A 23,728-nucleotide genomic window follows, 5' to 3' on the forward strand; every position below is an offset into this window, starting at 1 on the left:
GTGGCTCCATGCACAACACACCAACCCCAGCAGACTCTGGTTCAAGACTGGGAAATACACTTTTTTCCATAGCACAGTATCTGGTTCAAAATCCAATTCTGTAACCAGAGGAGTGCCTCCTTCAGGGTCAAAGTCTGAAATATTTGAGCCCTGGGTTAAGCAGCTCCATCAGGCACAGGTTGCAGTGTATCTGGAGCACTGAGTGAAGCACCACCTTCAGGCACCCTTGCCTAGCAAAAGGGGAAACATCAATAATCTTGCTACTTGATCGTACAGTTACCTCATATATTCTGAGTTTCTGGCTTAGAATCCTTTTTCCTGCCATAGACAGATGCAGGCCATCTTTTATTATTCCATACACTGCCCCAGCCCCCCAGGCCGCCTCCTTTACATCAGATTTTGAGCCATGTATTGTAGCATTTATTGCAAATAGGTTTTATTAGCGTCAGGAGGCGGTTCTAAGGGGATGGAATTTTAGGGTGAATCTTAAATTAATTATAGATATCTGTTACTTTTATATTGAGCTGATCTTGTTGAATGCTGTTCTGCAAATTTATGTAGTAATTATTGGTCACCTGTAGAGGTTTCCCATCTGCATTCAGCTCCCTCCCTTTAGACTTTCAGCTCTCCCTTTAGACTGTCTGTCTATTTTTTGTTTGCTTCATTTTCCAGATTAATTTACAATTGTCCTCAGCTGGCATAATTTCCTTTTGATTGTATTTCTGGCATATTATTTTCTGTTATTCCTTGGTTTTATTAAAAAAGCACTATACGTAGTAAATTCACTAAATATATGTCTCCTTAAATTTGTGTGTCTGCAAACTAGGGTGTAGAGGATCGGGTTCTTGTTCAGCAACCCCTCATATATTGTCACTTTGCAAATGGTGTAGGAGAGCCTTGTTATATGCCAGTCAAAGAATGGCAAATTCTGAAAAAAATACTTATGGAGACTCTGGACAGCTACAATGAACTTCATGCTGCAATGAACCTTGTCCTATTTGAGGATGCAATGCAACATGTGTAAGTACACCTATTTTTTTGTATTGCCTTTGATATTGCCTCCTTTTATCCTTTGGAGAGGAAACAGGTTGCTTTAGTTGGAAGCTTATGGAACAGTTTTTACAAAACAGGCAGGGTTTTGTGCCTATTAGACTGACAGAAATGTCATTATCTTAATGAGAAAGGATGTTGATAAGTTAAAATAATGAGCATGATTTACAGTCTCTAAAGTATGAAGCAAGTTTGCTTGCCATAAATGGTGTTCTCCATAGACAGCAGGATGAATTAGTCATGACAAATGGGTGATGTCATATAGATACACAGAAGATTGTCCGTGCTCATGGAACTTAAAACAGTCTAATCAAGAGACAGACTAGCTGTTGACTGAATTCATATTAAAAGGTTTTGGTAGTGTTGCTTTTAAATGGGGTAAGATGGGGAAGCTTGTTTTGGTACAATTATGTATCCAGTAGCTTCTTTTCAGACACCAATGGAGGAACTCTTTGACAAACAGAAATTAAAAACAAAAAAAATTAAAATCAAAAAGAGAAGTGATCATTCCTTGTATTGCACATTATATTTCATCTTCAGGTGCCGTATCAGCCGCATCATGCAGGCCTCTAGAGGTTACGCACTTCTTGTTGGAGTAGGAGGTAGTGGGAAACAAAGCTTGTCCAGGCTGGCAGCATATATCAGTTCTTTTGAAGTGTACCAGATCACACTGAGGAATGGCTATGGTATCCAGGACCTGAGGGTAAGCAGATATCTAACTGTCCAGAGAATGATTCCAGGATCCTATCATTTGTAGTCTTTGGAAGAGCACTTCTAAATAAAGGTGTGATCTAGATTTGTTATCCTTTTTTGAAATACCGCGTGACTGCAGTTTTGCTACAAGGCATTTTTTGTGACTTCTAGAAGGGAAAAACTCCACAGGAAAATAACCATGCAAGCAAAACGAAAAAATAAAATAATTTATATTTACAAAAATTGATCCATGGATCATTCTTGTCATCTTCCAGAATCAAATAGAAAATAGAACAACAAATAATCCTTATTCCATAGAAGCGGTTGGAATTCTGTCTTGGGTAAATCCACACAAATGCAATGGGTAAAGGTGGTCAAGTAAAATCCTTATTCTTACTATCAAGCAGATATTTGATTAAAAATGAAAGGCAAAATATCTGGAGAGGAGAAACTCTAAACGTATTCAATCTTTATCAGTATATAAATCAAATTTTACAAACACAAAAGCATGCAAAGAATCAAACATAGGGGTCAATATTCAAAGGCATTTAGTCAAATAACTAATACGTACTCCATCTAAATACCATGTCTTTGAATATTGGAGCACTTCTCCAGCTAGATTTTAGCCGGATAAGTCATTATCCTTCTAAAATCTAATCAGATAATAGAGGCATACTGGGTTATTCGGCTAACTTTGCTGTTTTTCAGCTGTTCCACTAAGTTAGCTGGATAACTCTAGGATTGCCTCAGAGCAGTCCTAAAGTTATCTGGCCTCATGTGACCGGATAACTTTAGACTTAATCTGCTATATTCAAACAGGACTATAGCTGGGGCCATACAGTGCTACAAAAAAAAGAAAGGTTCCTTAGACTTGGTGACCTGAACATAGACTTCCAGCCAATCTGTCACCCATGGGCCTCCCCCATGGCCTCTGACTCCATTTAAAAATGAAAATTGGTAGAGGGTCGGGACTGGCCTTCCCCCCTTCCCCTGCTCGCTTCTGTGTACTGGATAAGTTATACATAATAAGCCCCTCTGTGTCTTCCTCCCTCCCTGCCAGTACCTTGTAAAAACTTTTATTTTATTTATTAATTTTTATTTATTAGAAGTACTTATATTCTGCTAATAAAACTGTGTTATGCTTAGCGGATCACAAGAAAACATAAATACAATGGTTAAAACCAAACAAAACTAAAGAGTTACATCAATCTCTTTTGCACGGATTGTGGTATGTGCCCACTGCAGACCCAGCTGTCAATAGCAGCACAGAAAGTGCCAGATGGGATCATGGTAGGAGTGTATCGTGATCCCAGCAGAACAGACAGTTTTTGCAAGGAGGAGGAAGAGGATAGGGCTAGGGCTGGGAGGAAGAAAAAGACAGAGGGATTATAATGTAAATCTTACGTAGCACCAGGAAGCGGGGAGGGGAAGCCAGCCTTGGGAATCTACCAATTTAAACTTTTAAATATTGTCAGAAGGGGGTGGGTTAAGCCCAGACCAGCAGGGCCCGAGGATATTTGCTTCGGCCTACAAGGCCTGTGGGACATTTTTTCTTGCACTCTTAAGACTACTAAACCGGCTATATTCCTTTCTGAATATAGCCTGCTCAGTCTAAAGTTATCCAGCCACACAAGGCTCTATAACTAAACCTAACTGGTAATATTCAAAGCTAGCTGGTTAGGTTTAAAGTGATTCATCTAAGGCTAGCTATAATTGTGGATTTTCAGTGAGTCATTCATCCTGCTGAATAGCCAGGACAAGTTATTTGTCCACTGGAAACATTAATGAATATTGGCCTCCCATGCATTGTTTAAGCAAACATAAATGGTTATTGTCAATTTATTATACATTTCAAAATATAATAATCACACAATCTAAGATAAACTCATCCATACACATGCATGACATTTATGGCCCAATTCAGATTCTTATTAATAGAAATAACTTCAAATTGGATCATCAGTGATTTCAGAGGTAATCAGGTTTTAACCCAGAATAGTTTTAGAAGCTGAAATACCCTTCACATGTTTTCATGTTTAGTCTTTTGGAGGCCTATATTCAAAGGCATTTAGCCATCCAACTCAGAAGTTAGAAGCTAAATCAATATTTGGGCACATATCCAGCTAAATTATAGCTGGTTAATGACTTCAGAGGCTAGAATTTAGCTGGAAAAGATCGAAACGTTCCAGAGGCATAACTGGGAGGATTTGTTAGCAGGCTAAGGCCTGGATTTTCTAAGGTAGCAGACCTTAGAGAATCTGGCAGTAACGGGGGGCGATGTGGGGGGCGGGCCTGCGAAAGCCGGCAGCCATCGCACCACTGCGGTGTTATCACTGCCGGCTTTCGCACCCAATAGCGCCACCATGAAAGGTGGCGCTATTGGGCGCGATACTGGTGTCGATAAGGAGTCTTACCTTTCGCCATCAGCGAAGTTTCTGCGGCGTGTACCCCGACCTGACTCCTCCCCTTTCAATGTGGACTCCGCCCCGATTTAGCTATCACACGCGAAAAGGGACTTTTCGCGTGCAATATCGTTGGAAAATGACCCCCTAAGTTAACCAGCTAAATTTAAGATAGCCGGCTAAATTTAAGATAGTCAGCTATATTTTAACTGTCTGAATATGGACCTCTTGATGTTTGCTTATTTTTATTTTATTTAAGCTAATTTATATACCACCTTCCCAAACATTTTTTTTTTTTTATAAAATATCATTCAAAATGATTTACAATAATATAAACAATAATAATCATTTTGTAACATAAAACTTCCCAAATTAAAATAAACCCAAGCAGCCCACAAAAATCCCCAATTTGTTGTGACATGTTTAAACTGTTTGTTCACAAATGTTGTTCTCTATTCTATAAAATTCAAAGGTATGCAAGACATTGTAATAACAAATCTCTAAAAGAGAGAGAGAGAAAAAACCCCATCAAATATGGAAAATGATTATCTCCGATCACATAACTGAAATTATTCATCCTTTATGCTGCCGAGGAATTTTGCAGAATAGATACCAGAAGTATTAAACTGCAATCCTGGAGGGCCATAAATAAGTCAGTATTTCAAGATATCCCAATGAATATGTATGAGAGATATGCACATACAAAAAGGGCAGGATATATTAGGCCTCAGTAGATATGGATAGCCTGTGGAAGCTGGAAGTATCAAGACCCAGGGGTTGTGGTTGGAGCAAGACAGGTTTATGTCAGGCCTCAGTGAATATGGTTGGAGCATGGCATGCTGAAGCTGGAAGTGACAGGCCCCAGGGATGAGAGGGGAGCAAGACAGGCTTATGCAGGATATATCTGGCCCAGCATTGGGTGTATTCTGGCCCTCAGAATGGCATTTTGAGCCTGGGAGGCAGCAGCAGCAGCAACATTTTAGGAGTGTGGCCCAACTGGCCGTGTCAAGCACATAGCAGGACTCAGCATTGGATATGTAGTAGCCCTCGGACTGGTATCTATCTGGGGCCTGGGAAGCAGCAGCAGTGTGTTTGCAGAAGTGTGGCCCAAATGACAGTGTTGGGGATACAGCAGGCAGATGCAGCCAATCACTGGGTGAGGCTGGTATTTGAGGCATGGCAGGGGGACAGACAGATCATTTACAAGATCTTTAAATTCCTTTCATTCATCTTGCCACATGCATGGCAAATCTGGATACCCAAGCAAAAGCAGAATAATTTTTAGAAACACTTGCTTTTCCATCAAGTGTGGTGACAAACTGGAATGATGAGAGCTTACAATGTCCCCTATCATTGAAAACACTCTTTCACTGGTCACACTCATTGGTAGGCAAGGGAGATATTGCCAAGCCACTCTCGCTAGGTCTGGCCAGATGCTGGACTTGTGGGACCAATCTGTGCCCATGTCCTTGATGGTCTCTTCAACATAGCATGAGACAGAGATTTAAGCTTCCATTTCCTTTGCTTGTGTTGGTCATGAGCCTTTCTTTCCAGCTGCTTTCATGATTACCTGGGACAGAAGCAAATATTATTTTGGGGGCAACCTTTCTTTGATGTTTTACAGTGGAGGAAGGGAGTGCAAGGTATCAAGGATAGGGTGCTGCTCTGACTTGCACTACTGTCTGACCTGCCCAATAATAGTATTTCCTCCTGTGCTACATCCCTCCTCTGCCTCAACCTGTGGTGCTCTAGTTGATAGACCTCCTCTATCAGCATGCTCTTCATATGTGTCAGAATGTTGATCTGCATACGCACACACACACACACACAAAATGTCTAAATAAATACATAAATAAATAAATAATGTGGTGAGCATGTATGTGGGGTTTCTGGTCAGAGGTCCAAGTTTCTCTGTCACCTGCTTTTCCAAGGACTCCAGCACCTCAGCTGTCATTCCTTCTTCCTATTGAAAGCACTCCAACTTTTCTAACAGGATGTTTACTATGGGGATGACATTTATTTATTTATTTATTTTCCTATACTGACATTCAATTTGACACATCACATCGGTTTACATTTAACAAGATGTCTAAGGCTAGCCTTATAATGACAGGATACAGTGTAACAGCTTAATTGAGTAACTATCTAAGTACATATAACTTTTACAGGATAGTATTATAATATAACATGTATATTAGCATAACTTTTTACAGAATATATTAAGAGTTTAATAAACTTTGTACAGTGGCAGGGGAGGGGGGGACTGGTGGGGTGAGAGGCAGGGTGGGGGAAACTGGTGGGGTGAGAGGCAGGGTGCTGGGAAATATTATTTGGTGGGAGGGGAGGCTGTGGCGGGATTATTTATCTGGTGCGAATGCTTTCCGGAAGAGCCAGGTTTTGAGGTTCTTTCGGAAGATGGGTGTAGAGGGGTCGGTTCTGAGAGTAGGTGGAAGGTTGTTCCAGAGGTGAGGGCCTGCTACGGATGCAGCACGTTCTTTAGTGGAGACTTGGTGTACTTCCTTGGCGGGGGGAATGGGGAGTAGGCCTGTGTTGGTTGAGCGGAGATTTCTATGGGGTTGCGGAGGGTCAGAGGACCTTGTAACCAGCTGGCTTTGTCATTATGGATTGCTTTGTGTATGAGCATGAGTGTTTTGTATTGAGATCTGAACGGGACGGGCAGCCAGTGGAGTTGTTTGAGTGCGGGCGTGATGTGATCTGTTTTTTTCTTGTTCGTTAGTGACCGTGCAGCAGCATTTTGTAGAAGCTGGAGGGGCTTGAGGGTGGATGTGGGAAGGCCAGTTAGGAGGGCGTTGCAATAGTCTATCTTGGCGAAAAGGAGAGATTGCAGTACTGACCAGTAGTCTGGGGGGTGAAGAAGAGGTTGGAGTTTTTTCAAGATCTGGAGTTTGTAGAATCCTTCTTTTATCAGAGCCTTGATATGATGTTTGAAGTTCAGTTCCTGGTCCAGGGTGACTCTGAGGTCTCTCACCATAGAGGGCATGTTGTAGTTGGATAGCGTTGTGGCGTCAGAGATGGGTGTTGACATTTTTCTGGAGAGGTGGAGAATTTCTGTCTTGCTGTGGTTGAGCGTTAGTGCCATTTCAGAGAGGATGGAGGTTAAGTCTGACCAGTATGCTTCCCACCAGTTTAGGGTATTGCTGATGTTGTCTCTGGGGAGTAGGATCTGTACGTCATCGGCGTAAAGAATATAGGTGAGCCCTGTTTTGTCTAGATATTTGCATAGTGGCAGCATATAGACGTTGAAGAGGGTGGGGGATAAGGATGAGCCTTGTGGGACTCCCTGTGAAAGGAGGATTCTTTCTGATGTTATATTTCCATGGGCTACTTTAAAAGATCTGTTGGTGAGGAATGATTGAAACCATTGGAGAGTGGTGCCACTGATGCCTATTTCTCTTAGTCTGTGAATTAGGATCTTGTGGTTGACGGTGTCAAATGCGTGGAGATGTCCAGTAGAATTAGGAGGAAGGATGTGCCTTTGTCAAACCCTCGTAGTATTGTGTCTGTGAGGGTGAGTAGTAGTGATTCGATGCTGTGGAATTTTTTGAATCCGTGTTGAGCAGGGGCCAGTATGTTGCGGTTGTCCAGGAATTCTGAAAGTTGGTGGTTGACTGTCTTCTCGATGATCTTGGCCAAGAATGGAAGGTTCGAGATGGGTCGGGAGTTGGAGGGGATGGATGGGTCGAGTTGGTTTTTTTTTAGGATGGGTTTGACTATGGCACATTTAAGGGAATCCGGGAGTACTCCTTGCTCGAGGGAGAGATTAGTGTTGTCGGGTCTAGCTAGGCAGTTCGGAATAAGTTTGAGGGTTTTTGTTGGGATGGTGTCGAGCGGGTGGGATGCTGGGTTGATCTTTCGAACAATGTTTTCCACTTGGGGAAAACATCTCCCAAGGTGGCAGTTCTGGCACTCAGCTCCTCTATGGCATCCTTAAAGGGCTTCAGGAATTTCACAAGCTGTCTCATGACTGCCCAGTCATGATGCTCTGGGGGACCTTCACACGTGTCTCCATTTCATAGACAGATCAAGCAAGGGTGTTTGCTCCTCCAATAGCATCCGCAGCAGCTATTGGAGGAATTTGAGCTGGTGTCCACGTCTTGAATGAAATACTTGTAAGGCATCTTGAAATCGTCTGCTTTTCACAGAGAAGCTACCTGCCTTCACACTTTGGAGGAAGTACCCAGCTATTTTCCTATACTTGTCTATTAAGTCATGCAGATAGACATTCTCTGGGCCCTAAGCCCCCAGTCCCAGGGCCTCCCTTACTGCTAGGTGCAGCATGTGAGCAAAGCATTGTACCACCCTGATAGTTTGTGTCAGATACTGCCTTTACCATGTTAGAGCCATTCATGTTAGAGCCATTGTCAGTGACAAAGAACCCTGCATTTTGACCTCTGGCTCTCTGATCCAGCTACCAGCCCTCCAGCATTTCTTGAATGGCCCCATCCACCAGGTGTTTGTGTGTATTAAAGTCCATCTGCACCCTGATACTCCATCCCCTGTGTACTGCTGCCTGCCCCTACCTCGGCCAGTTCTTACCAATGTGCTGTTGGAGAGAGGAAGGAGTGTGAGGCATTTGTAGATGTCCAGATGTAGCTAGTGATATGCACACTGCTCCCTGAGCTTTTGTCAGCTGTGCCTGGATGTGACTATTTCAATGATTGTACAAATTGGGTATGACCTTTCTGAAGGGAATGTTATAGTTTGGGACTAACATCTGCAGCAAACACCTGAAATCCACATCCTCCATTACTTGCTGGGGCTGATTATCTAAAGCGATTATTTCGCCAGTGCTCCTGGTCACCACTTTTTATGCTGCCTTCCTCTTTCCCTGTGAAAGTGCGACCAAATTCCACCCCATTTCCTCCATTGTGGGCTGTCATTTCTGACATATAGCTGGGGACTGCTACCACCTGACTAGTAGAAGGAGCCGAAGGCCTGGAAACAGTTTGAAGAACACTTCCCCTTTTCAAAGCATGTTCTCTGGCTTGCAGAAGAGGTCCCATGACTGCTTCTACTACCTCAAGTGCATATTGAACGAGATGCTGCTTCTTCAGGTGATGCTCCATCATAGAATTACTTAAATGGTTCAGTTGCTTCCCTCAGCAGATCTCCTTTGTGCAGTAATTTACAAGGAGCAAAGTGTGGGTCCTCCCTCATTAGAAAATGGCTCCAGATCAAAAATTTCTTTCATTATCATTTGCCTCTGTCTACATCCTTGGGGTGGATAATGCTAGCACTAAAATGGCAGTGGAGACAGATGGACCCTAAGAAAGATTCACTCATCCTCTTTTCCTGCACTGTCAATGTGGCCTTTTCTCTCTCTCCAGCGTCAGCTCCTGCCTCTCTCTCCTCCATCACTGAAGTGGAGGCTAACACACTACTGACTAATCCTCCTAAATAAAGGGTCTTCAACTAACAGCTCTCCAAACTCTGATTCAGGAAATCCTTTAAAGGGAGATTATTCTGTCTCAGTATCCGAAACTGACAAAACTGCTTTTATTGCCTCTTCTGCACTAATGGATTGTGCTGCTGGTGCTTTAGGTTTTAGCACTTGCACTTCTACTTCCAATGGCACTGGTGGTGCCCTGCTAGTGCTACTAATGCCTGCCCTTTCTCTCTCCTCCAACACAACAGGGCCTGGTACAGACACAACTTGTGGTGACATATCTTCTCTAAATTTCAAATTAACATGCCTCTCCAGATATTTTAGATTTGAAACAAAATCTCTTTATTTTGGTTGAGGGACTCATTGTTGTCTTACAAAAAACGTTCCTCTACCAAGTACTGCAGGCTTGCTGCTGCCTCTACCTTTTCCTGACATGATAGGATTTTATCAGGTACAGGACCTGCTTACTGGGATTTATATAATGGAGAATAGATGTTTTAATCTTTATTATTTTCAATGAATTGAATGTGTGTGTGTAGTACTGACTCTGACAAGTGATTACTCTGTGTGTAATGGTGAAAACCACCACACAGAGACAATGCACTGCAGTGCTATTTCCTCTTCACACTAGTACACTGCACATTTATAGCACAGATGAATATATAATGCTCTAGTGTGTGCATACTTAGCTACAAGATCCACAAAGTGGCTGTACTTGTGACTGGTGACTGGTGACTGCCTGTTTTGTAGATGTAATGACAATTCTGGTGCACCTTACAGAGTTGACCCAAAACAGAGATAAAAAGCCTCTCTATCTTGGGCACTGTGTATAGTATGGCTACAGTGTAGCTGTGAAAGTTCACTGCAACAAGACCAAAATCACTGCAGCCAGCCACAGCCTCTTTCTCAAGTGGGACAGGAAGGAAGTTTGTTTAAAAAAACAACACACAAGCCTTCCTTTGTCAATGACAATGGCAGTGAGATGTTAAATAAAATAAAAATTATAAACCTGTGTAGTTGAACACAGCAGCCAAAATGATTGAAATGGTATGTTTCTGATGTTAAACCAGAAGAGCACTGTTGATTATGAACACTGTGGAACACAGATATCAATACAACAGCAAGAAGTACTGTCTCTCTCCTCCAAAGGAAAGAATCAAATTGTTTGAAAAAGTCTGCAAATACTAGAAGTAAGGATTCAAAGAGCAGTGATTCACTGATTTAGAAAAATGCTTCACTCTGTTCCCTTACATTCAGGCCGAAACAGTAAAAGTCGTGGGAGAGTGGGCAAGCACGCGCACAGGCTGCTCTCCTGTGCGCGCGATTTAGTATTCAAATGAGGGCCCGCAGTAAAAAGAGGCGCTAGGGACACTAGCGCGGCCCCAGCGCCTCTTTTTTGACAGGAGCGGCGGCTGTCAGTGAGTTTGACAGCCGATGCTCAATTTTGCTGGCATCTGTTCTCAAACCCGCTGACAGCAACGGGTTCGGAAACCGGACGCCAGCAAAATTGAGCGTCCGGTTTTCGAGCCATGGGCTGATTTTAAATTTTTTTTTTAATTATTTAAAATTATTTTTTACTTTTGGGACCTCCGACTTAATAACTGTTCCGGTAGAAATTAATGCCTACCTTTGGGTAGGCGCTAATTTCTGAAAGTAAAATGTTCAGCTTGGGGGGGGGGGGTTTGTCCATGCGTTTTCAACGCGCTATTATTCCTTACTGAATAAGGGGTAAAGCTAGTGCGTCGAAAACGCGCGTCCAAACGCGGGTTAACACCGGAGCGCACTGTACTTTATCGGCCCGATTGTTATTCTGGTTTCCTTGAAAACATGATCTCACACATGTCATAGGCAAGGGCTGATTGCTATGGAGATTTCCACATGAGCAGCCTCGGACATTTCCATTAGAATACATTGGCTCTATTCCTTAACATGCAGCCAAACATATGTCTCATTCATGGAAAGGAATTACCATCTTTGAACCAGCACCTCCAATTGAGGTTGCTACAGTGGTTTATTCCAAGTTTCATATTAGCACATAAACCCCTAGTATCTTTGTGGATGCTTGAGAGTTGAGAGGATAGGAGCTTTTCCCTTTAATTCCCTTAAGTTTGCACAGTACAGGCCCAAAGCCTTGTCTGAGGAACCTTAATTAAGATATTTATTTCCAGTTCTCATTCAGTGGTTGGTAACTTATTTCTCTCTTTTGTTTCTGAATTGTTTACATGGGATGGGCTGCTGTTTGAAATGAAATAGAAGAAGACATTTCCTATTTTGTTTCAGTTTTAGGCTGGCATCTTTGTGTTGTGCAGAATCTGCCATACAACATAATGGCTCTGGTCTTGGGTTGACTGGTGGCTATTTTGAAAACCTGAGCTGCGGGGCAGGAGTGACTGGGGATTGCTTCTGCCGATGGAAAATCTGTAGATGGGGTAAGAAGATATTGGAGAGATAGGGAGAAGCTGTAGGTGCATGGGTGGCTAAAGAGGACCTTTTTATTCTTGAGGGTTATTTAGACAGGATGAAGGAACAGTTTTGTTTCTTTTTTTCTGTTAGTATTTTTTGTTTTGTTTATTTAATTTTGGTAAAACAAAATAAACAAAATGAGAAAAAACCCTACAAAACTGTGTCCATTGCCCAGTTTAATCATTGTGTGATTTTTGTTGGAAAGAAGTTTACTAATCCTTCCTACGTGTAACAGAGAAAGGAGTGAAGATATGAGCTTTTTTCAAGTCATTTAGGTTTGAGGGATTCTGTTGCCAAACTGGTAAGGAGTAGATACCCATTTGGTATCATAAATGGGAGAAGAGGAGAAAAAGAAAAAAAAAAGTTGGCACACAAGTGCTCCCCTAGAGCAAACAGCTACAGAGATGCCAATGAGGTAAATGCAAAGGACAGGAGAAAATGGAGACTTCAGGATCAAACAGTGGATCTCAGATATTTCAAGGGAAATCCCCAAGGGGGATAGGAGGGACCCTTGCCTAGTTTACACAAGTCATCTTCAGATTCCATTTTGGAAGTCGCAGATTTACTGTTTTCAGCTGCATTACAGAGATCATCAAAGAAACTTATATCAAGTGCTGCATTATTCCTTTTGGTAAAGTTTTATGCTGGGATACCGTCACAGCATCCAGCGTATTTATTGGCATTTGGAAGATCAGAATCTACCTAATTCCTAGAGCCTTTGAGGTTTATGCTTCCCGCCCCCTTCCCTTCCTCATAGGAGGACCTTCTTTGGGGTTGTATTATACTATTACAGTGAGTCTGGGACTTAGCCCTGTTACTGTGTGTGTGCCCCCTAGCCTTACATGAGCCTCAGGCTGGGGTTGCACAGGAAACATGTTATGCTTCCTCTGTGTATTTCTTGACAGGCTATAAAGAATCTTAGGAAATCCACGCTGCAGCTGAAAAGTTGACTAGCAGGCACTGTTCTTTGAGACTCTCTGCACTTCAATATACCTTAATATCCTACATAGTGTGTCCAATTGTAGATAAGGTCTTCAGTCCCAGGAGTTCAAGATTGATTGTTCTTATGATCCTGGCATTAAGGAAATCAGATTTTTAGATAGCAATGGTGATTCCTTCTGTGGTTCTGTAGTGCTTGCACAGGTGTTGTGGGACAACATATTTGTACTGAGGGCCGCCTGGACTGTTCCCGTGCTCCCAGGAGCTTCCTGCTCTTGAGATGTGACTGGGAACCCCATAGCAGAGCTTCACGGACAGCTGGCTTCCCTCACTAAGCAGCAGTGGCCATTCCTTCCCCAGATAAAGAAGGTGAAGCCAGGTTGCTGCTCTTCTCCCCTTCCACCTCTTCTAAGGACCTTCAGAACCAAGAACTTGCCAAGTCAACTCTTCAACAGAAAACCTGTTTGAAAGCCAATAGGCTCCTCAGCTAATTCCGTTAAATCTGAAGTATAACAACCAAGCCAGCGCAAGTTCTGCTGACCGGCTGAGCATGAGACACTAATTATTCTGGCTTTAACTTCAAAGGAGCAGCTAAACGTGGCTGTGCAGAAAAGCATTACCAGTACAGTTAGAAAAACAACAATGCCAGCAGGGCTCATCTCATGACCTGCATCAATGCAGAAATGTCTGTTGTTGAAGGTGGTAGAAAGAAGGGGCGGGCCTGTCCTTGTGCTTAGCTCATCACTTTCTGATGTCAACTCCGCTGACCAGCAGGGAATCCAAAAGGCTATTTTCTGGCTGCAAGTATTTTGTGTACTAAATTAAGCCCCTGCTTGAAAGATGAGACAATCGATGCCCTCTGCTTTGTTCATTTTTTCTCCCCTTAGTTCAGTTAAATAAAGGGCTGGGCCTGGAAGCTCAGTGGCAAGTGCTGTACACTGCCATATGGAGGGCCCGGCTTCAATTCCAGGGCCAGGACCCTGTGGCCAGCAGAGACGCCTAATAGCAGAACTTTAGCCATGCTCCAGAGAGAGCCACATTTAGTTATTCCTTTTCCTGCCCCCCAGCCAAGGACTGTTGCTACAATGGCTGGGCCGAGTTGGGAGGAAGATGTAAAATATTGGAAACACCCCCAGGTAGTTGCTAATAAAGGCTCGTGACACCGTATTTTTATTTGATTTATTTATTTTTGTAAAATTTCTAACCCGCACTCCATAATTTTGCCCGAGGTAACGTACATGATTAAAACATTCATAATAAAAGACATGCAAACAGGTATGAATTTCACAATAAAAACAAAAATATATCAATCAATATACACTGGACATAGATGACATCATTGAAAGATACAATATTTCTAGTGCTCTGGATGTAAGTAATGTCTTTAGTGCCATTTTCTCTTATATGACTAATCTTGAATCTTGGGACTGACTTATTTGTCTGCATCTCCTTGGATGTTGACTTTAGTGCCATTTGAAACATTTTGGAAGAAGAGTTATCACGCAAGAGATCTGGCATGGAGTTCCACAACTGTGGGCCAGCCACTGAAAAGGTTGTCTTTCGTATGATGTGCAATCTAGCTAGTTTGGGCGCTGGAACTTCCAGAAATGCTTATATGTCTGGCAGGTTCCTAAAGCCGAAGCCCAGCTCAACCGAGGCGGCTGTGGTTGAGCTGCAAGCCCAAAGGAACAAAAGAGATTGCTGGGCTGACAACATTTCTTCAGTTTAAAAATCCCCTCCGGTGCGTTATGCTATGGTTTGCTCAGTGTAATGTGCTTAATAAACGTATTTCAGAAACAGTATTCATTGGATGTTATTACAGTTAGCAATTGACTGAAGTTTACATTCACCACAATTCTGAAATCCTAGGATTTAATGGGAAACAATTCAGGGATCCTGGGTTTGGATTTGCTAATCCTACACCGGGGCTAGCCCCCTGGTTCCATGTGCTGCCCTGCCCAAGACCTGTCAAGCTGACGGGACCCTGCCAGCTCTCCTATACTCTGGAGACCAGCAGGCAGATCAGGAGCTCCCCAGCCCTTCTCAGAGAAGCCTCCCTTGCTCCCTTCTCCTCATGAGGAAATAAAGAGCCTGTTAGTCCACTTCTTCTTTCCCCTTTTCCTTCCCTCCCACTTGAAGGAAGGGGAGATTATGGGAGCTAATATCCTCCCCTCTCCATTCTTGATGGGGGGAGGGGGCTGTAGGATCTATCACATCATTCCCATTATAGAACCAGGGAGGAGGAGGAAGAATCATGGGATCACCATCGGGGTGGACATTCTCAGATTGGCCTGCCCGTCTCAGACTGAAGAGCCAGGAGACCCGTGGGATCTTTTCCAGCACCATCAGGGTGGTAAACCACCTGGATCCTCATTTTTCATGGAAGTGAAGGGTTGTCACAGTGTATTACATATGATGGACTGCTTAATTTTATAAAATTGCCATAATTTAATGCAATCAGCACTAGTGCTTATTATGTATTCCTTGCGCAGTTTTTAGACACAATAAATGTGTGATAATACTTTTAGTACCTAAGGGATCCATTTTCAAAAAGGCATCGAGCACCTTACTTAGGCAGCCTAACTCTGACTGCTTAAAAGTTAGCTATTTGGCTGAAAATCAGCCTATATCTAGGATTCTCAGTTTTATGAACTTAAACTTAGCGTATTAGTGCTGAAAAATAGAACCCCCTCCCCCCAAACCTGAGGCCAGAATAGCTGATCAGGAACTCCCTCTGGCAGCCCCTCCCTCCCTTCCAGCAATTGAAACATTTGATCTGGGAACCTCACCATTGGCCACCATGCCTTGCTTCTCTTTCACTTTATTTATGTATGTATGTATTTATTTAATAGTTATAGAGCACTTCACTGATTAAAAAATGCTCGAAGCAAGGTACACCGTATTACAAGTAATACAAATTAAAACACATCATAATAAAGCTAAAAATAAGATTAAATTAATCATAAAACCTGAAAGCTCCTTCCTTCCTCCCAGTGGCTAGAACAGCTGATCAGGTAGCCCATGGGTAGGTGCTTCTTCCCTCCCAGTGGCCAGAGCAGCTGATTGAAGAACATTCCCTCCCTCCCACTTGGTGGGCAAAACAGCTGATTGGAAGGGAAGGAGGACGTGTCAGTAGGTGGTGATTGGGGGTTTCCATGATCAGTTCTGGACATGGAAAGGAAGGGAGCTCCTACTTGAGGATCCCAATCTGCTGTTTTGGCCATTAGGTGGGGGGGAGGAAGGATGGCGGGGGGGGGGGGGAGGAAGGATGGCGGGGGGGGGGGGGTTCAGTTGAAAATTTTCATGCAAGATTGGGGAGGAAGGAGGGGGGTATATGGAACTTCATCAGGGGAAAATGTGCATGTATGCATTAAATTGTCAAAAATATATGAAGACATAATCAACGTGCATACTTTACGCTGCCATTGGCAGCAACTTAAAATGTGCGCAAGGAGTGGAGAAATATTCTGGTGGGCTGAGAATCAGGGAAGCGCAAGGCTCAAATCCCACTGACACTTCTTGTGCCCTTGTGCAAATCATTTCACCCTCCATTGCCTCAGGTACAAATTTATTTAGATTATTTTATATTCCACTTTTCAGCACTTCAAAATGTACATCAAAGCAGATTACATTCAGGTACTGTAGGCATTTCCCTATCCCCTCAGACCTTTCAGTCTAATTTTGTACCTGAGGCAATGGAGGGTAAAGTGACTTGTTCAAGGTCACAAGGAGCAACAGTGGGATTTGAACCCTGGTTTTCCTTGGTCATAGCCCACTTCTCTAACCACAAATTTAGATTGTAAGCCCTCCAGGCACAGGAAAATACCTACAGTTACCTGAATGCAACTCACCTTATGTAATCAGTGAAAAGGCATGAGCTAAATCTAAATAGATAAATACCTTTTTTTTTTTCTTCTAGGGGTGTGCATTTGTTCCCTACGAATTGGGAATCTGCAACGTATAGGGCCATATTCGTTGTATTCGTGGGGAAGCGAAACGAATCGCGTTTTCCCCACGAATACAACGAATCTTCGCCGAATTATTCGGCCGCCTAAAGGAGCCAAATTAAACATAACCCCCACCCTCCTGACCCCCCCCCCCAAGACTTACCAAAACTCCCTGGTGGTCCAGCAGGGGTCCGGGAGCAGCCTCCTGCACTCGGGCCGTTGGTTGCCAGTATTCAAAATTGCGCCGATCGCCTTTGCCCTCACTATGTCACAGGGGCCGACGGTGCCATTGGTCAGCCCCTGTCACATGGTAGGAGCACAAGATGGCACAGATGGCCATGTGACAGGGGCTGACCAAAAGCACTGGTAGCCCATGTGACATAGTAGGTCAAAGGCTATCGGCTCCATTTTGAAACCAGCAGCCGAGGGTGTGAGTGCAGGGGATGGCTCCCGGACCCCCCGCTGGACCACCAGGGAGTTTTGGTAAGTCTTGGGGGGTCAGGAGGGTGGGGGGTTGTAGTTAATTTAATTTTAGCGGGAAAACGAATAGGAATTGACGTATAAACGTATCGGGGGGCACCCTTGCCGAATGCAACGTATCTACCCCCCGACGAATACAAATCCCGAATGCAACATATGGCGTCCCTCTGCACATCCCTAATGATTTCTGGACGTAACTGCAGTCTGTGACCAATCATGTACTCTTGAATAAGAAAACATAAATAAATGTACCTGACCATGGTAACATTTCTCTGAGCAGATGTCAGTTTTATTAAAATAATAATAATAATAATAATAAAACTGCATATGGTCCAAAATCATGACATTCGGGTTTAAATCTGTTTAAAATTGCAGACCGCTCTGTTATTTTCATTTTTTTACTTTAATTATATCTAGCAAGAACAAATAGTATATGCAGTTTGTATATTGACTCAACGCTGGGAAAAAAAAGCATGATGCTGCTGTTTGCCTGCAGTGCCTGGTGGTGGTTAACATGATTAAAGGCGCTCTTCAGTGGGAGTCCTTTGGCACAGCTTTATTATGTATCAGCTTTCAGTACATTAGCTGGTGATGGCAGGGAGGGGGTCATCGATTAGCTACGTAGCTTTCCGCCACCCTGCTATGCCAGACACAAGGTTCTCTTCATTACAGCTAGAAATCAAGATGCGGGGATGCGTTGAAAAAAAAGGGGATTTAAATGAAACGAGGCAGATAGAAGCAGTCACTTAAAATTGCGTGCTATTTTTTTTCATGCATAAACGTTTTAACAAAATATGAATGATTACCTTCTTTTCTTACAGGTAGATCTTGCCAATCTGTACATCAAGACTGGAGCCAAGAACATGCCCACTGTGTTTTTGCTGACAGATGCCCAGGTTCCAGATGAACACTTTCTTGTGCTGATTAATGACTTGTTGGCATCAGGTGATTAGACCAACACATTTCTTGAAAGATCTTCCCCAGTGACAAATTATCTGTGGTTACGGTGAACTTTTAAAGGGATAATTTGTCTTTGAGAGATTTGCTTGGACAAATTGTTGGAAAAGGCCTGACCACCCCCAAGCATATTTCACTGTAGTCTCTGGGAAGATGTGCTGACCTTTAAAGAGACAGTGCTGCGGCTGCCCGTGGCTCAGCCATAGTGCAATATGTTGCAAGCAACAGACTCGAGTTTAAGTGTATTCTTTGATGGGTCTGCCAGGGCTGTGACATGTGGGGGAGAGAGAAGGCATCTGAAATTACTATAGTATCTTTTTTTATTATTTATTTATTTAATGCAATTTTAATTACAGATCAAGAATCCCTTGATACCAATAGAATATACGAAGTGCACTAATACATACATAAAGTAAAAATACAAAAAAGAAACAAAAAGAGGAACTATATCCTATTAAGTTTAATTATTTTATGTATTTGTATACCATCATTCTATAAAATAACAATCATAATGGTTTCCAAATGCTATATGTACAGTTAAATAACTAAAATCATTAGTACATGAAAGATTCACATGAAAGTTAAATACAATCAATCAAAACATAATTAAAAGGACAACATTTGTATTAAAATAATAACCTAAAAGTCCTCAATAATGAGAGATCCCAGTACACAATTCCAGGACACTTAAAATAAGAAGGAAAAAAAAGCACAAATAAAAGCAAAGGTCAAAATAAAGAGAAATATTGCTGCCTTATCAGGAGACAGCTAGTGAAGGCTACAATTAAGATTCCTCAGAGGGTACAACTTTGTCACTCAGAAACTATGTTAATTGGGAAGGTACAAAGAAGATATAAGACACCTCTTTATATTTGATATAACATTTACAAGGAAATTTTAATAAGAAGTAAGCACCAATCTGTAGCACTCTAGGCCTGAGTAACAAAAATTGTTTCCTCTTCAGTGTCTACTTAGAAATGTCTGGGAATACCTTAACTTGGAAATGCAAAAAAGACTAGGACAGATATTTAAACAATTTCAATATCCAATCTCTGTCCGGTTCCAGCACAAATGTTGCTGCCATTGTTGCTGGTTGTGCTTGGGCAGAATCAGAAGCCTCTAAAATGTCAAATATTCAAATTTGCAAATTCTGAATGTTCAAAGATACCATAGGTTGAGAGCCAGGTTGTTCCTTCTCCTTCTTGAAAGGAGGTAAATAATATACGTTAGACAGCGGAGGAACAGCTTCCTTCGGGACCTTCAAAATTTCCATGAAATATCTTTTAAACATATCTTTCGGTGGGATATATGGCACGTTAGGAAAATTAATGAACAGAGATTCCTTTCCCATATTGTATTTTCCAGATTCTGTATTTTGTTCGTTATTAGCAAATTATCTTTTCCAAGAGATTCCTGAAAAGGTTTAATAGAGTCCAAGTCCAATTTAATTTCACTAATCTGTTGAGACATAACCTTAGTAGAAGTTTCCACTATCTGTAAATGGTTATCATTGTCCTCAGAGTTTTGGACTATAGAGTTTAGCTGGTTAGTAAGAGAGTTACCAAGTTATTCAATTGCTTCCCAAATAGAATCCAAAGTTATCTGTGAAGGTCTTAACCAGAGAAAATCGTTGAAGTGGAAGCATAGACACAGACTCTAGAGTAGAAATTGTTACCTCTGCTTCCTTGATCCAAACGTTGCGCTCTCAGGGCTGTGCGCCCAGCCAGCTCGCCGAGAGAAACCTGCTCGGCGTCTACGCTCTCTCCTCCCGGCAGAGAGCTCCCTGCCTGGATGCTCTGGTTGCTGGTGTCATCAGGCCTGCGACCAATCTGGGCTCTTGAGTGCAACAGGGTTGACCGGAATAGTCCTCAACATTGGGGACAAAGAAATAAACGAGTCAGGGGGAGAAACTTGCTCCTCCTCCACCCCTTCAACCCCCAGCGACTCTATTCCCAATGCAACACCCCTGCGAATGATGTGGGCAACCATAGGACCGAGATGAGGTGGCTGGAAGGAGACCCCAGGGTAAGTCTTCTCCCTAGCTGGCCTTTATTGGCATTTTAGGCAATATTACAACAGGCAAGTGTGAAGGCAAATCTCATGCTCTCATTGCTGATGCCATCTTGGATCTTCCTTTGGGCCTACTATAGCATCTTATACTGGCTATAGTGCAGTGTGGAGTGGGTAGGGGAGAGGGTAATCAGAGTAAGATTTGCTCCAGCTCTTGGGACCAGCAAGGGTTACCCGAGACATCTGAATATCTCCAAGTGGTTGGCTATTTCTGTGATCAGGAAAGTTTATTTACTGTATACGTTAAAAAGAGATTCTGTATAGGATATGAAAAAGCAAAGTATAACCCAAAATATACCACACAGTTTTGTCTGTAGAAGATACACAGATTTGCTTTCGGGTATAACTTCAGACTCAATGGACCACAGCCTACAGCAGGAAAGGTGATATATCAATAAAACAAAATTGAAGCAATTCAGAATAATCAGACAGATAGTATTAGACACCTGAAAGGCTGTACAAGGCTTAGCTCTCCTTCCAGAGAATGTGCTAGAAATGCCAGGAGGAAAATGGTAACCTAGTGCATTTTTTAATGGGGCACAGGTACTTTCTTGGAAGAAAATGCAATAAAGAGAACTTTATAAGCAGAGCAGGAAAAATAGCAGCTCCCTGGGTGCTTACACTTTGGGCCCTGGCACCTGATGAAAAGCGCTGCTGGGGGTCTGAGGGGTGTAGTGCTGCAGCAGCTGGCGGGACCTGGGCCGTGTAGTGCTGCGGCAGCTGGCGGGACCTGGGCCATGAAGTGCTGTGGCAGCTGGCGAGACCTGGGCCATGTAGTGCTGCAGCAGCTGGTGGGTCCTGGGCCGTGTAGTGCTGTGGCAGCTGGCGGGACCTGGGCCATGTAGTGCTGCAGCAGCTGGTGGGTCCTGGGCCATGTAGTGCTGCGGCAGCTGGTGGGTCCTGGGCCGTGTAGTGCTGCGGCAGCTGGTGGGTCCTGGGCCGTGTAGTGCTGCGGCAGCTGGTGGGTCCTGGGCCGTGTAGTGCTGCGGCAGCTGGTGGGACCTGGGCCGTGTAGTGCTGCGGCAGCTGGTGGGACCTGGGCCGTGTAGTGCTGCGGCAGCTGGCGGGACCTGGGCCATATAGTGCTGCGGCAGCTGGCGGGACCTGGGCCGTGTAGTGCTGTGGCAACTGTCGGGTCCTGGGCCATATAGTGCTGCAGTAGCTGCCGCCGGCAGGGCCTTGTAAAAATCAGTGGTTGCTATCGCCTGCCTAGAACCAAAAGGGCAGAGGAGAGAGAGAGTGCTTAAAAGCTGGGGAATGGTCCTGGGAGGGAGCAGAAGAGTGCAGAAAGTAAAATACAAAGGAAAATACATAAAGTTAAAAACAAAACTAAAATAAATAGACAAAAAGCCAAACAGCTGGAAAAAAAAATTTCCTGGCCTCTTAAATCTTTGGCTGGTTCCTACATTTTGTAAATATTTTTCCACCCCTGCCTAAAAGGCAACCTCCTACAAAACTCATGAATTTGTATATTGCATGACTTTTCTGATATACAGAATTTAGACAAGACAGCTTAATAGGAGATATATAGCAACCTAAAGCAAAATGTGATTTACTCAGATTATGGAAATCCTCAGAATACAAGAATGACAAGAATAGCTTCTTCTGAAAAATTAACATACAAGTTAGAACTCCCAGAACAGATGCTCCTCCTCCCTCAACAAGACAAGATATTGCCTCCAACAGCCAAAAAAGAGTAGGGATGTGAATCGTTTTTTGACGATTTAAAATATCGTCCGATATATTTTAAATCGTCAAAAATCGTTAGGGCCACGATACAATACCAATTCCCCCGATTTATCGTTAAAAAATCGTAAATCGGGGGAAGGGGGAGGGCAGGAAAACCGGCACACTAAAACCCCCTAAAACCCACCCCCGACCCTTTAAATTAAATCGCCCACCCTCCCGAACCCCCCCCCCAATGCTTTAAACTACCTGGGGATCCAGCGGTGGTCCAGAACGGCGGCGGTCTGGAACGGCCCCCTCAATTGAATCCTTTTGTCTTCAGCCGGCGCCATTTTGCAAAATGGCCGCTGCAAAATGGCGGCGGCCATAGACAAAAACGATTCGACGCAGGAGGTCGTTCCGGACCCCCGCTGGACTTTTGGCAAGTCTTGTGGGGGTCAGGAGGCCCCCCCAAGCTGGCCAAAAGTTTCTGGGAGTCCAGCGGGGTTCAGGAAGCGATTTCTTGCCGCGAATCGTTTTCCGTACGGAAAATGGCGCTGGCCATACGCGTATGGCTGGCACCATTTTCCGTATGGAAAATGGCGCCGGCAGGAGATGGAGTGCAGGAGGTCGTTCAGCGGGGGTTCGGGCCGCCACTGAACGACTTCCTGCAGTCGATCTCCTGCCGGCGCCATTTTCCGTACGGAAAACGATTCGCGGCAGGAAATCGCTTCCTGAACCCCGCTGGACTCCCAGAAACTTTTGGCCAGCTTGGGGGGGCCTCCTGACCCCCACAAGACTTGCCAAAAGTCCAGCAGGGGTCCGGAACGACCTCCTGCGTCGAATCGTTTTTGTCTATGGCCGCCGCCATTTTGCGGCGGCCATTTTGCAAAATGGCGCCGGCTGAAGACAAAAGGATTCAATTGAGGGGGCCGTTCCGGACCGCCGCCGTTCTGGACCACCGCTGGATCCCCAGGTAATTTAAAGCATTGGGGGGGGGGGTTCGGGAGGGTGGGGGATTTAATTTAAAGGGTCGGGGGTGGGTTTTAGGGGGTTGGCTCACGATTTTAACGATTTTTCACGATATTTTTAAAACCCAAACGGCAACAATACGATTCCCTCCCCCTCCCAGCCGAAATCGATCGTTAAGACGATCGAGGACACGATTCACATCTCTAAAAAAGAGAACAAAGTGGTGCACGTCGTGCAAACCTTAATACAGCAGCGGTCAAGTGGATCCCTCGCTCATATCTTCCTCTTCTCTCTCTCTTCTTCCTATCTATGGCTGAAGCTGCCTCTTAGTATTGGAACCAGTGTTGTCATTTGTGGTATTTATTGGTTTGAGACATCCTCTACGGAACTAAAATCAATTCAAGAGAAATGCTCCCAAAGAAAGGTATTTTTACTGTGAAAAACAGCCAGCCAGCAGGAAAGTCCCAAAACAGAAAGGGAAACAGCACATGTGCTGAGACATGTGCTTCCCTCTGCAAACATTTGTGTAGCGCATTGGACCCGCTTTATCCACTGGAGCACTGTGCTCTGCTGGGTCTAAGCCAAGTCTGAACGTTGCTCATTTTTTGGCTGTTTTCTACCTGTGGAGCTGTTTGCTAATTAAGCTTTGCTGGGTGCCTAGGATTTTTTTTTTTCCCTTCTTG

General features: G+C 43.7%; 1 protein-coding gene across 1 annotated transcript in view; it reads left to right on the forward strand.

Moving 5' to 3' along the window:
* Positions 1–23,728, forward strand: part of DNAH11 (dynein axonemal heavy chain 11) — a 725,796-nt gene that overhangs the window by 418,577 nt on the left and 283,491 nt on the right. The window contains exons 51-53 of the mRNA XM_029589065.1: positions 827–1,020; positions 1,591–1,753; positions 18,203–18,326. Of these exons, the coding sequence (XP_029444925.1) occupies positions 827–1,020; positions 1,591–1,753; positions 18,203–18,326 (481 nt within the window). The remainder of the gene's footprint in view (positions 1–826; positions 1,021–1,590; positions 1,754–18,202; positions 18,327–23,728) is intronic.

Source organism: Rhinatrema bivittatum, chromosome 2 (genome assembly GCF_901001135.1).
Source record: "Rhinatrema bivittatum chromosome 2, aRhiBiv1.1, whole genome shotgun sequence".
In the NCBI taxonomy this organism is placed as follows: domain Eukaryota; kingdom Metazoa; phylum Chordata; class Amphibia; order Gymnophiona; family Rhinatrematidae; genus Rhinatrema; species Rhinatrema bivittatum.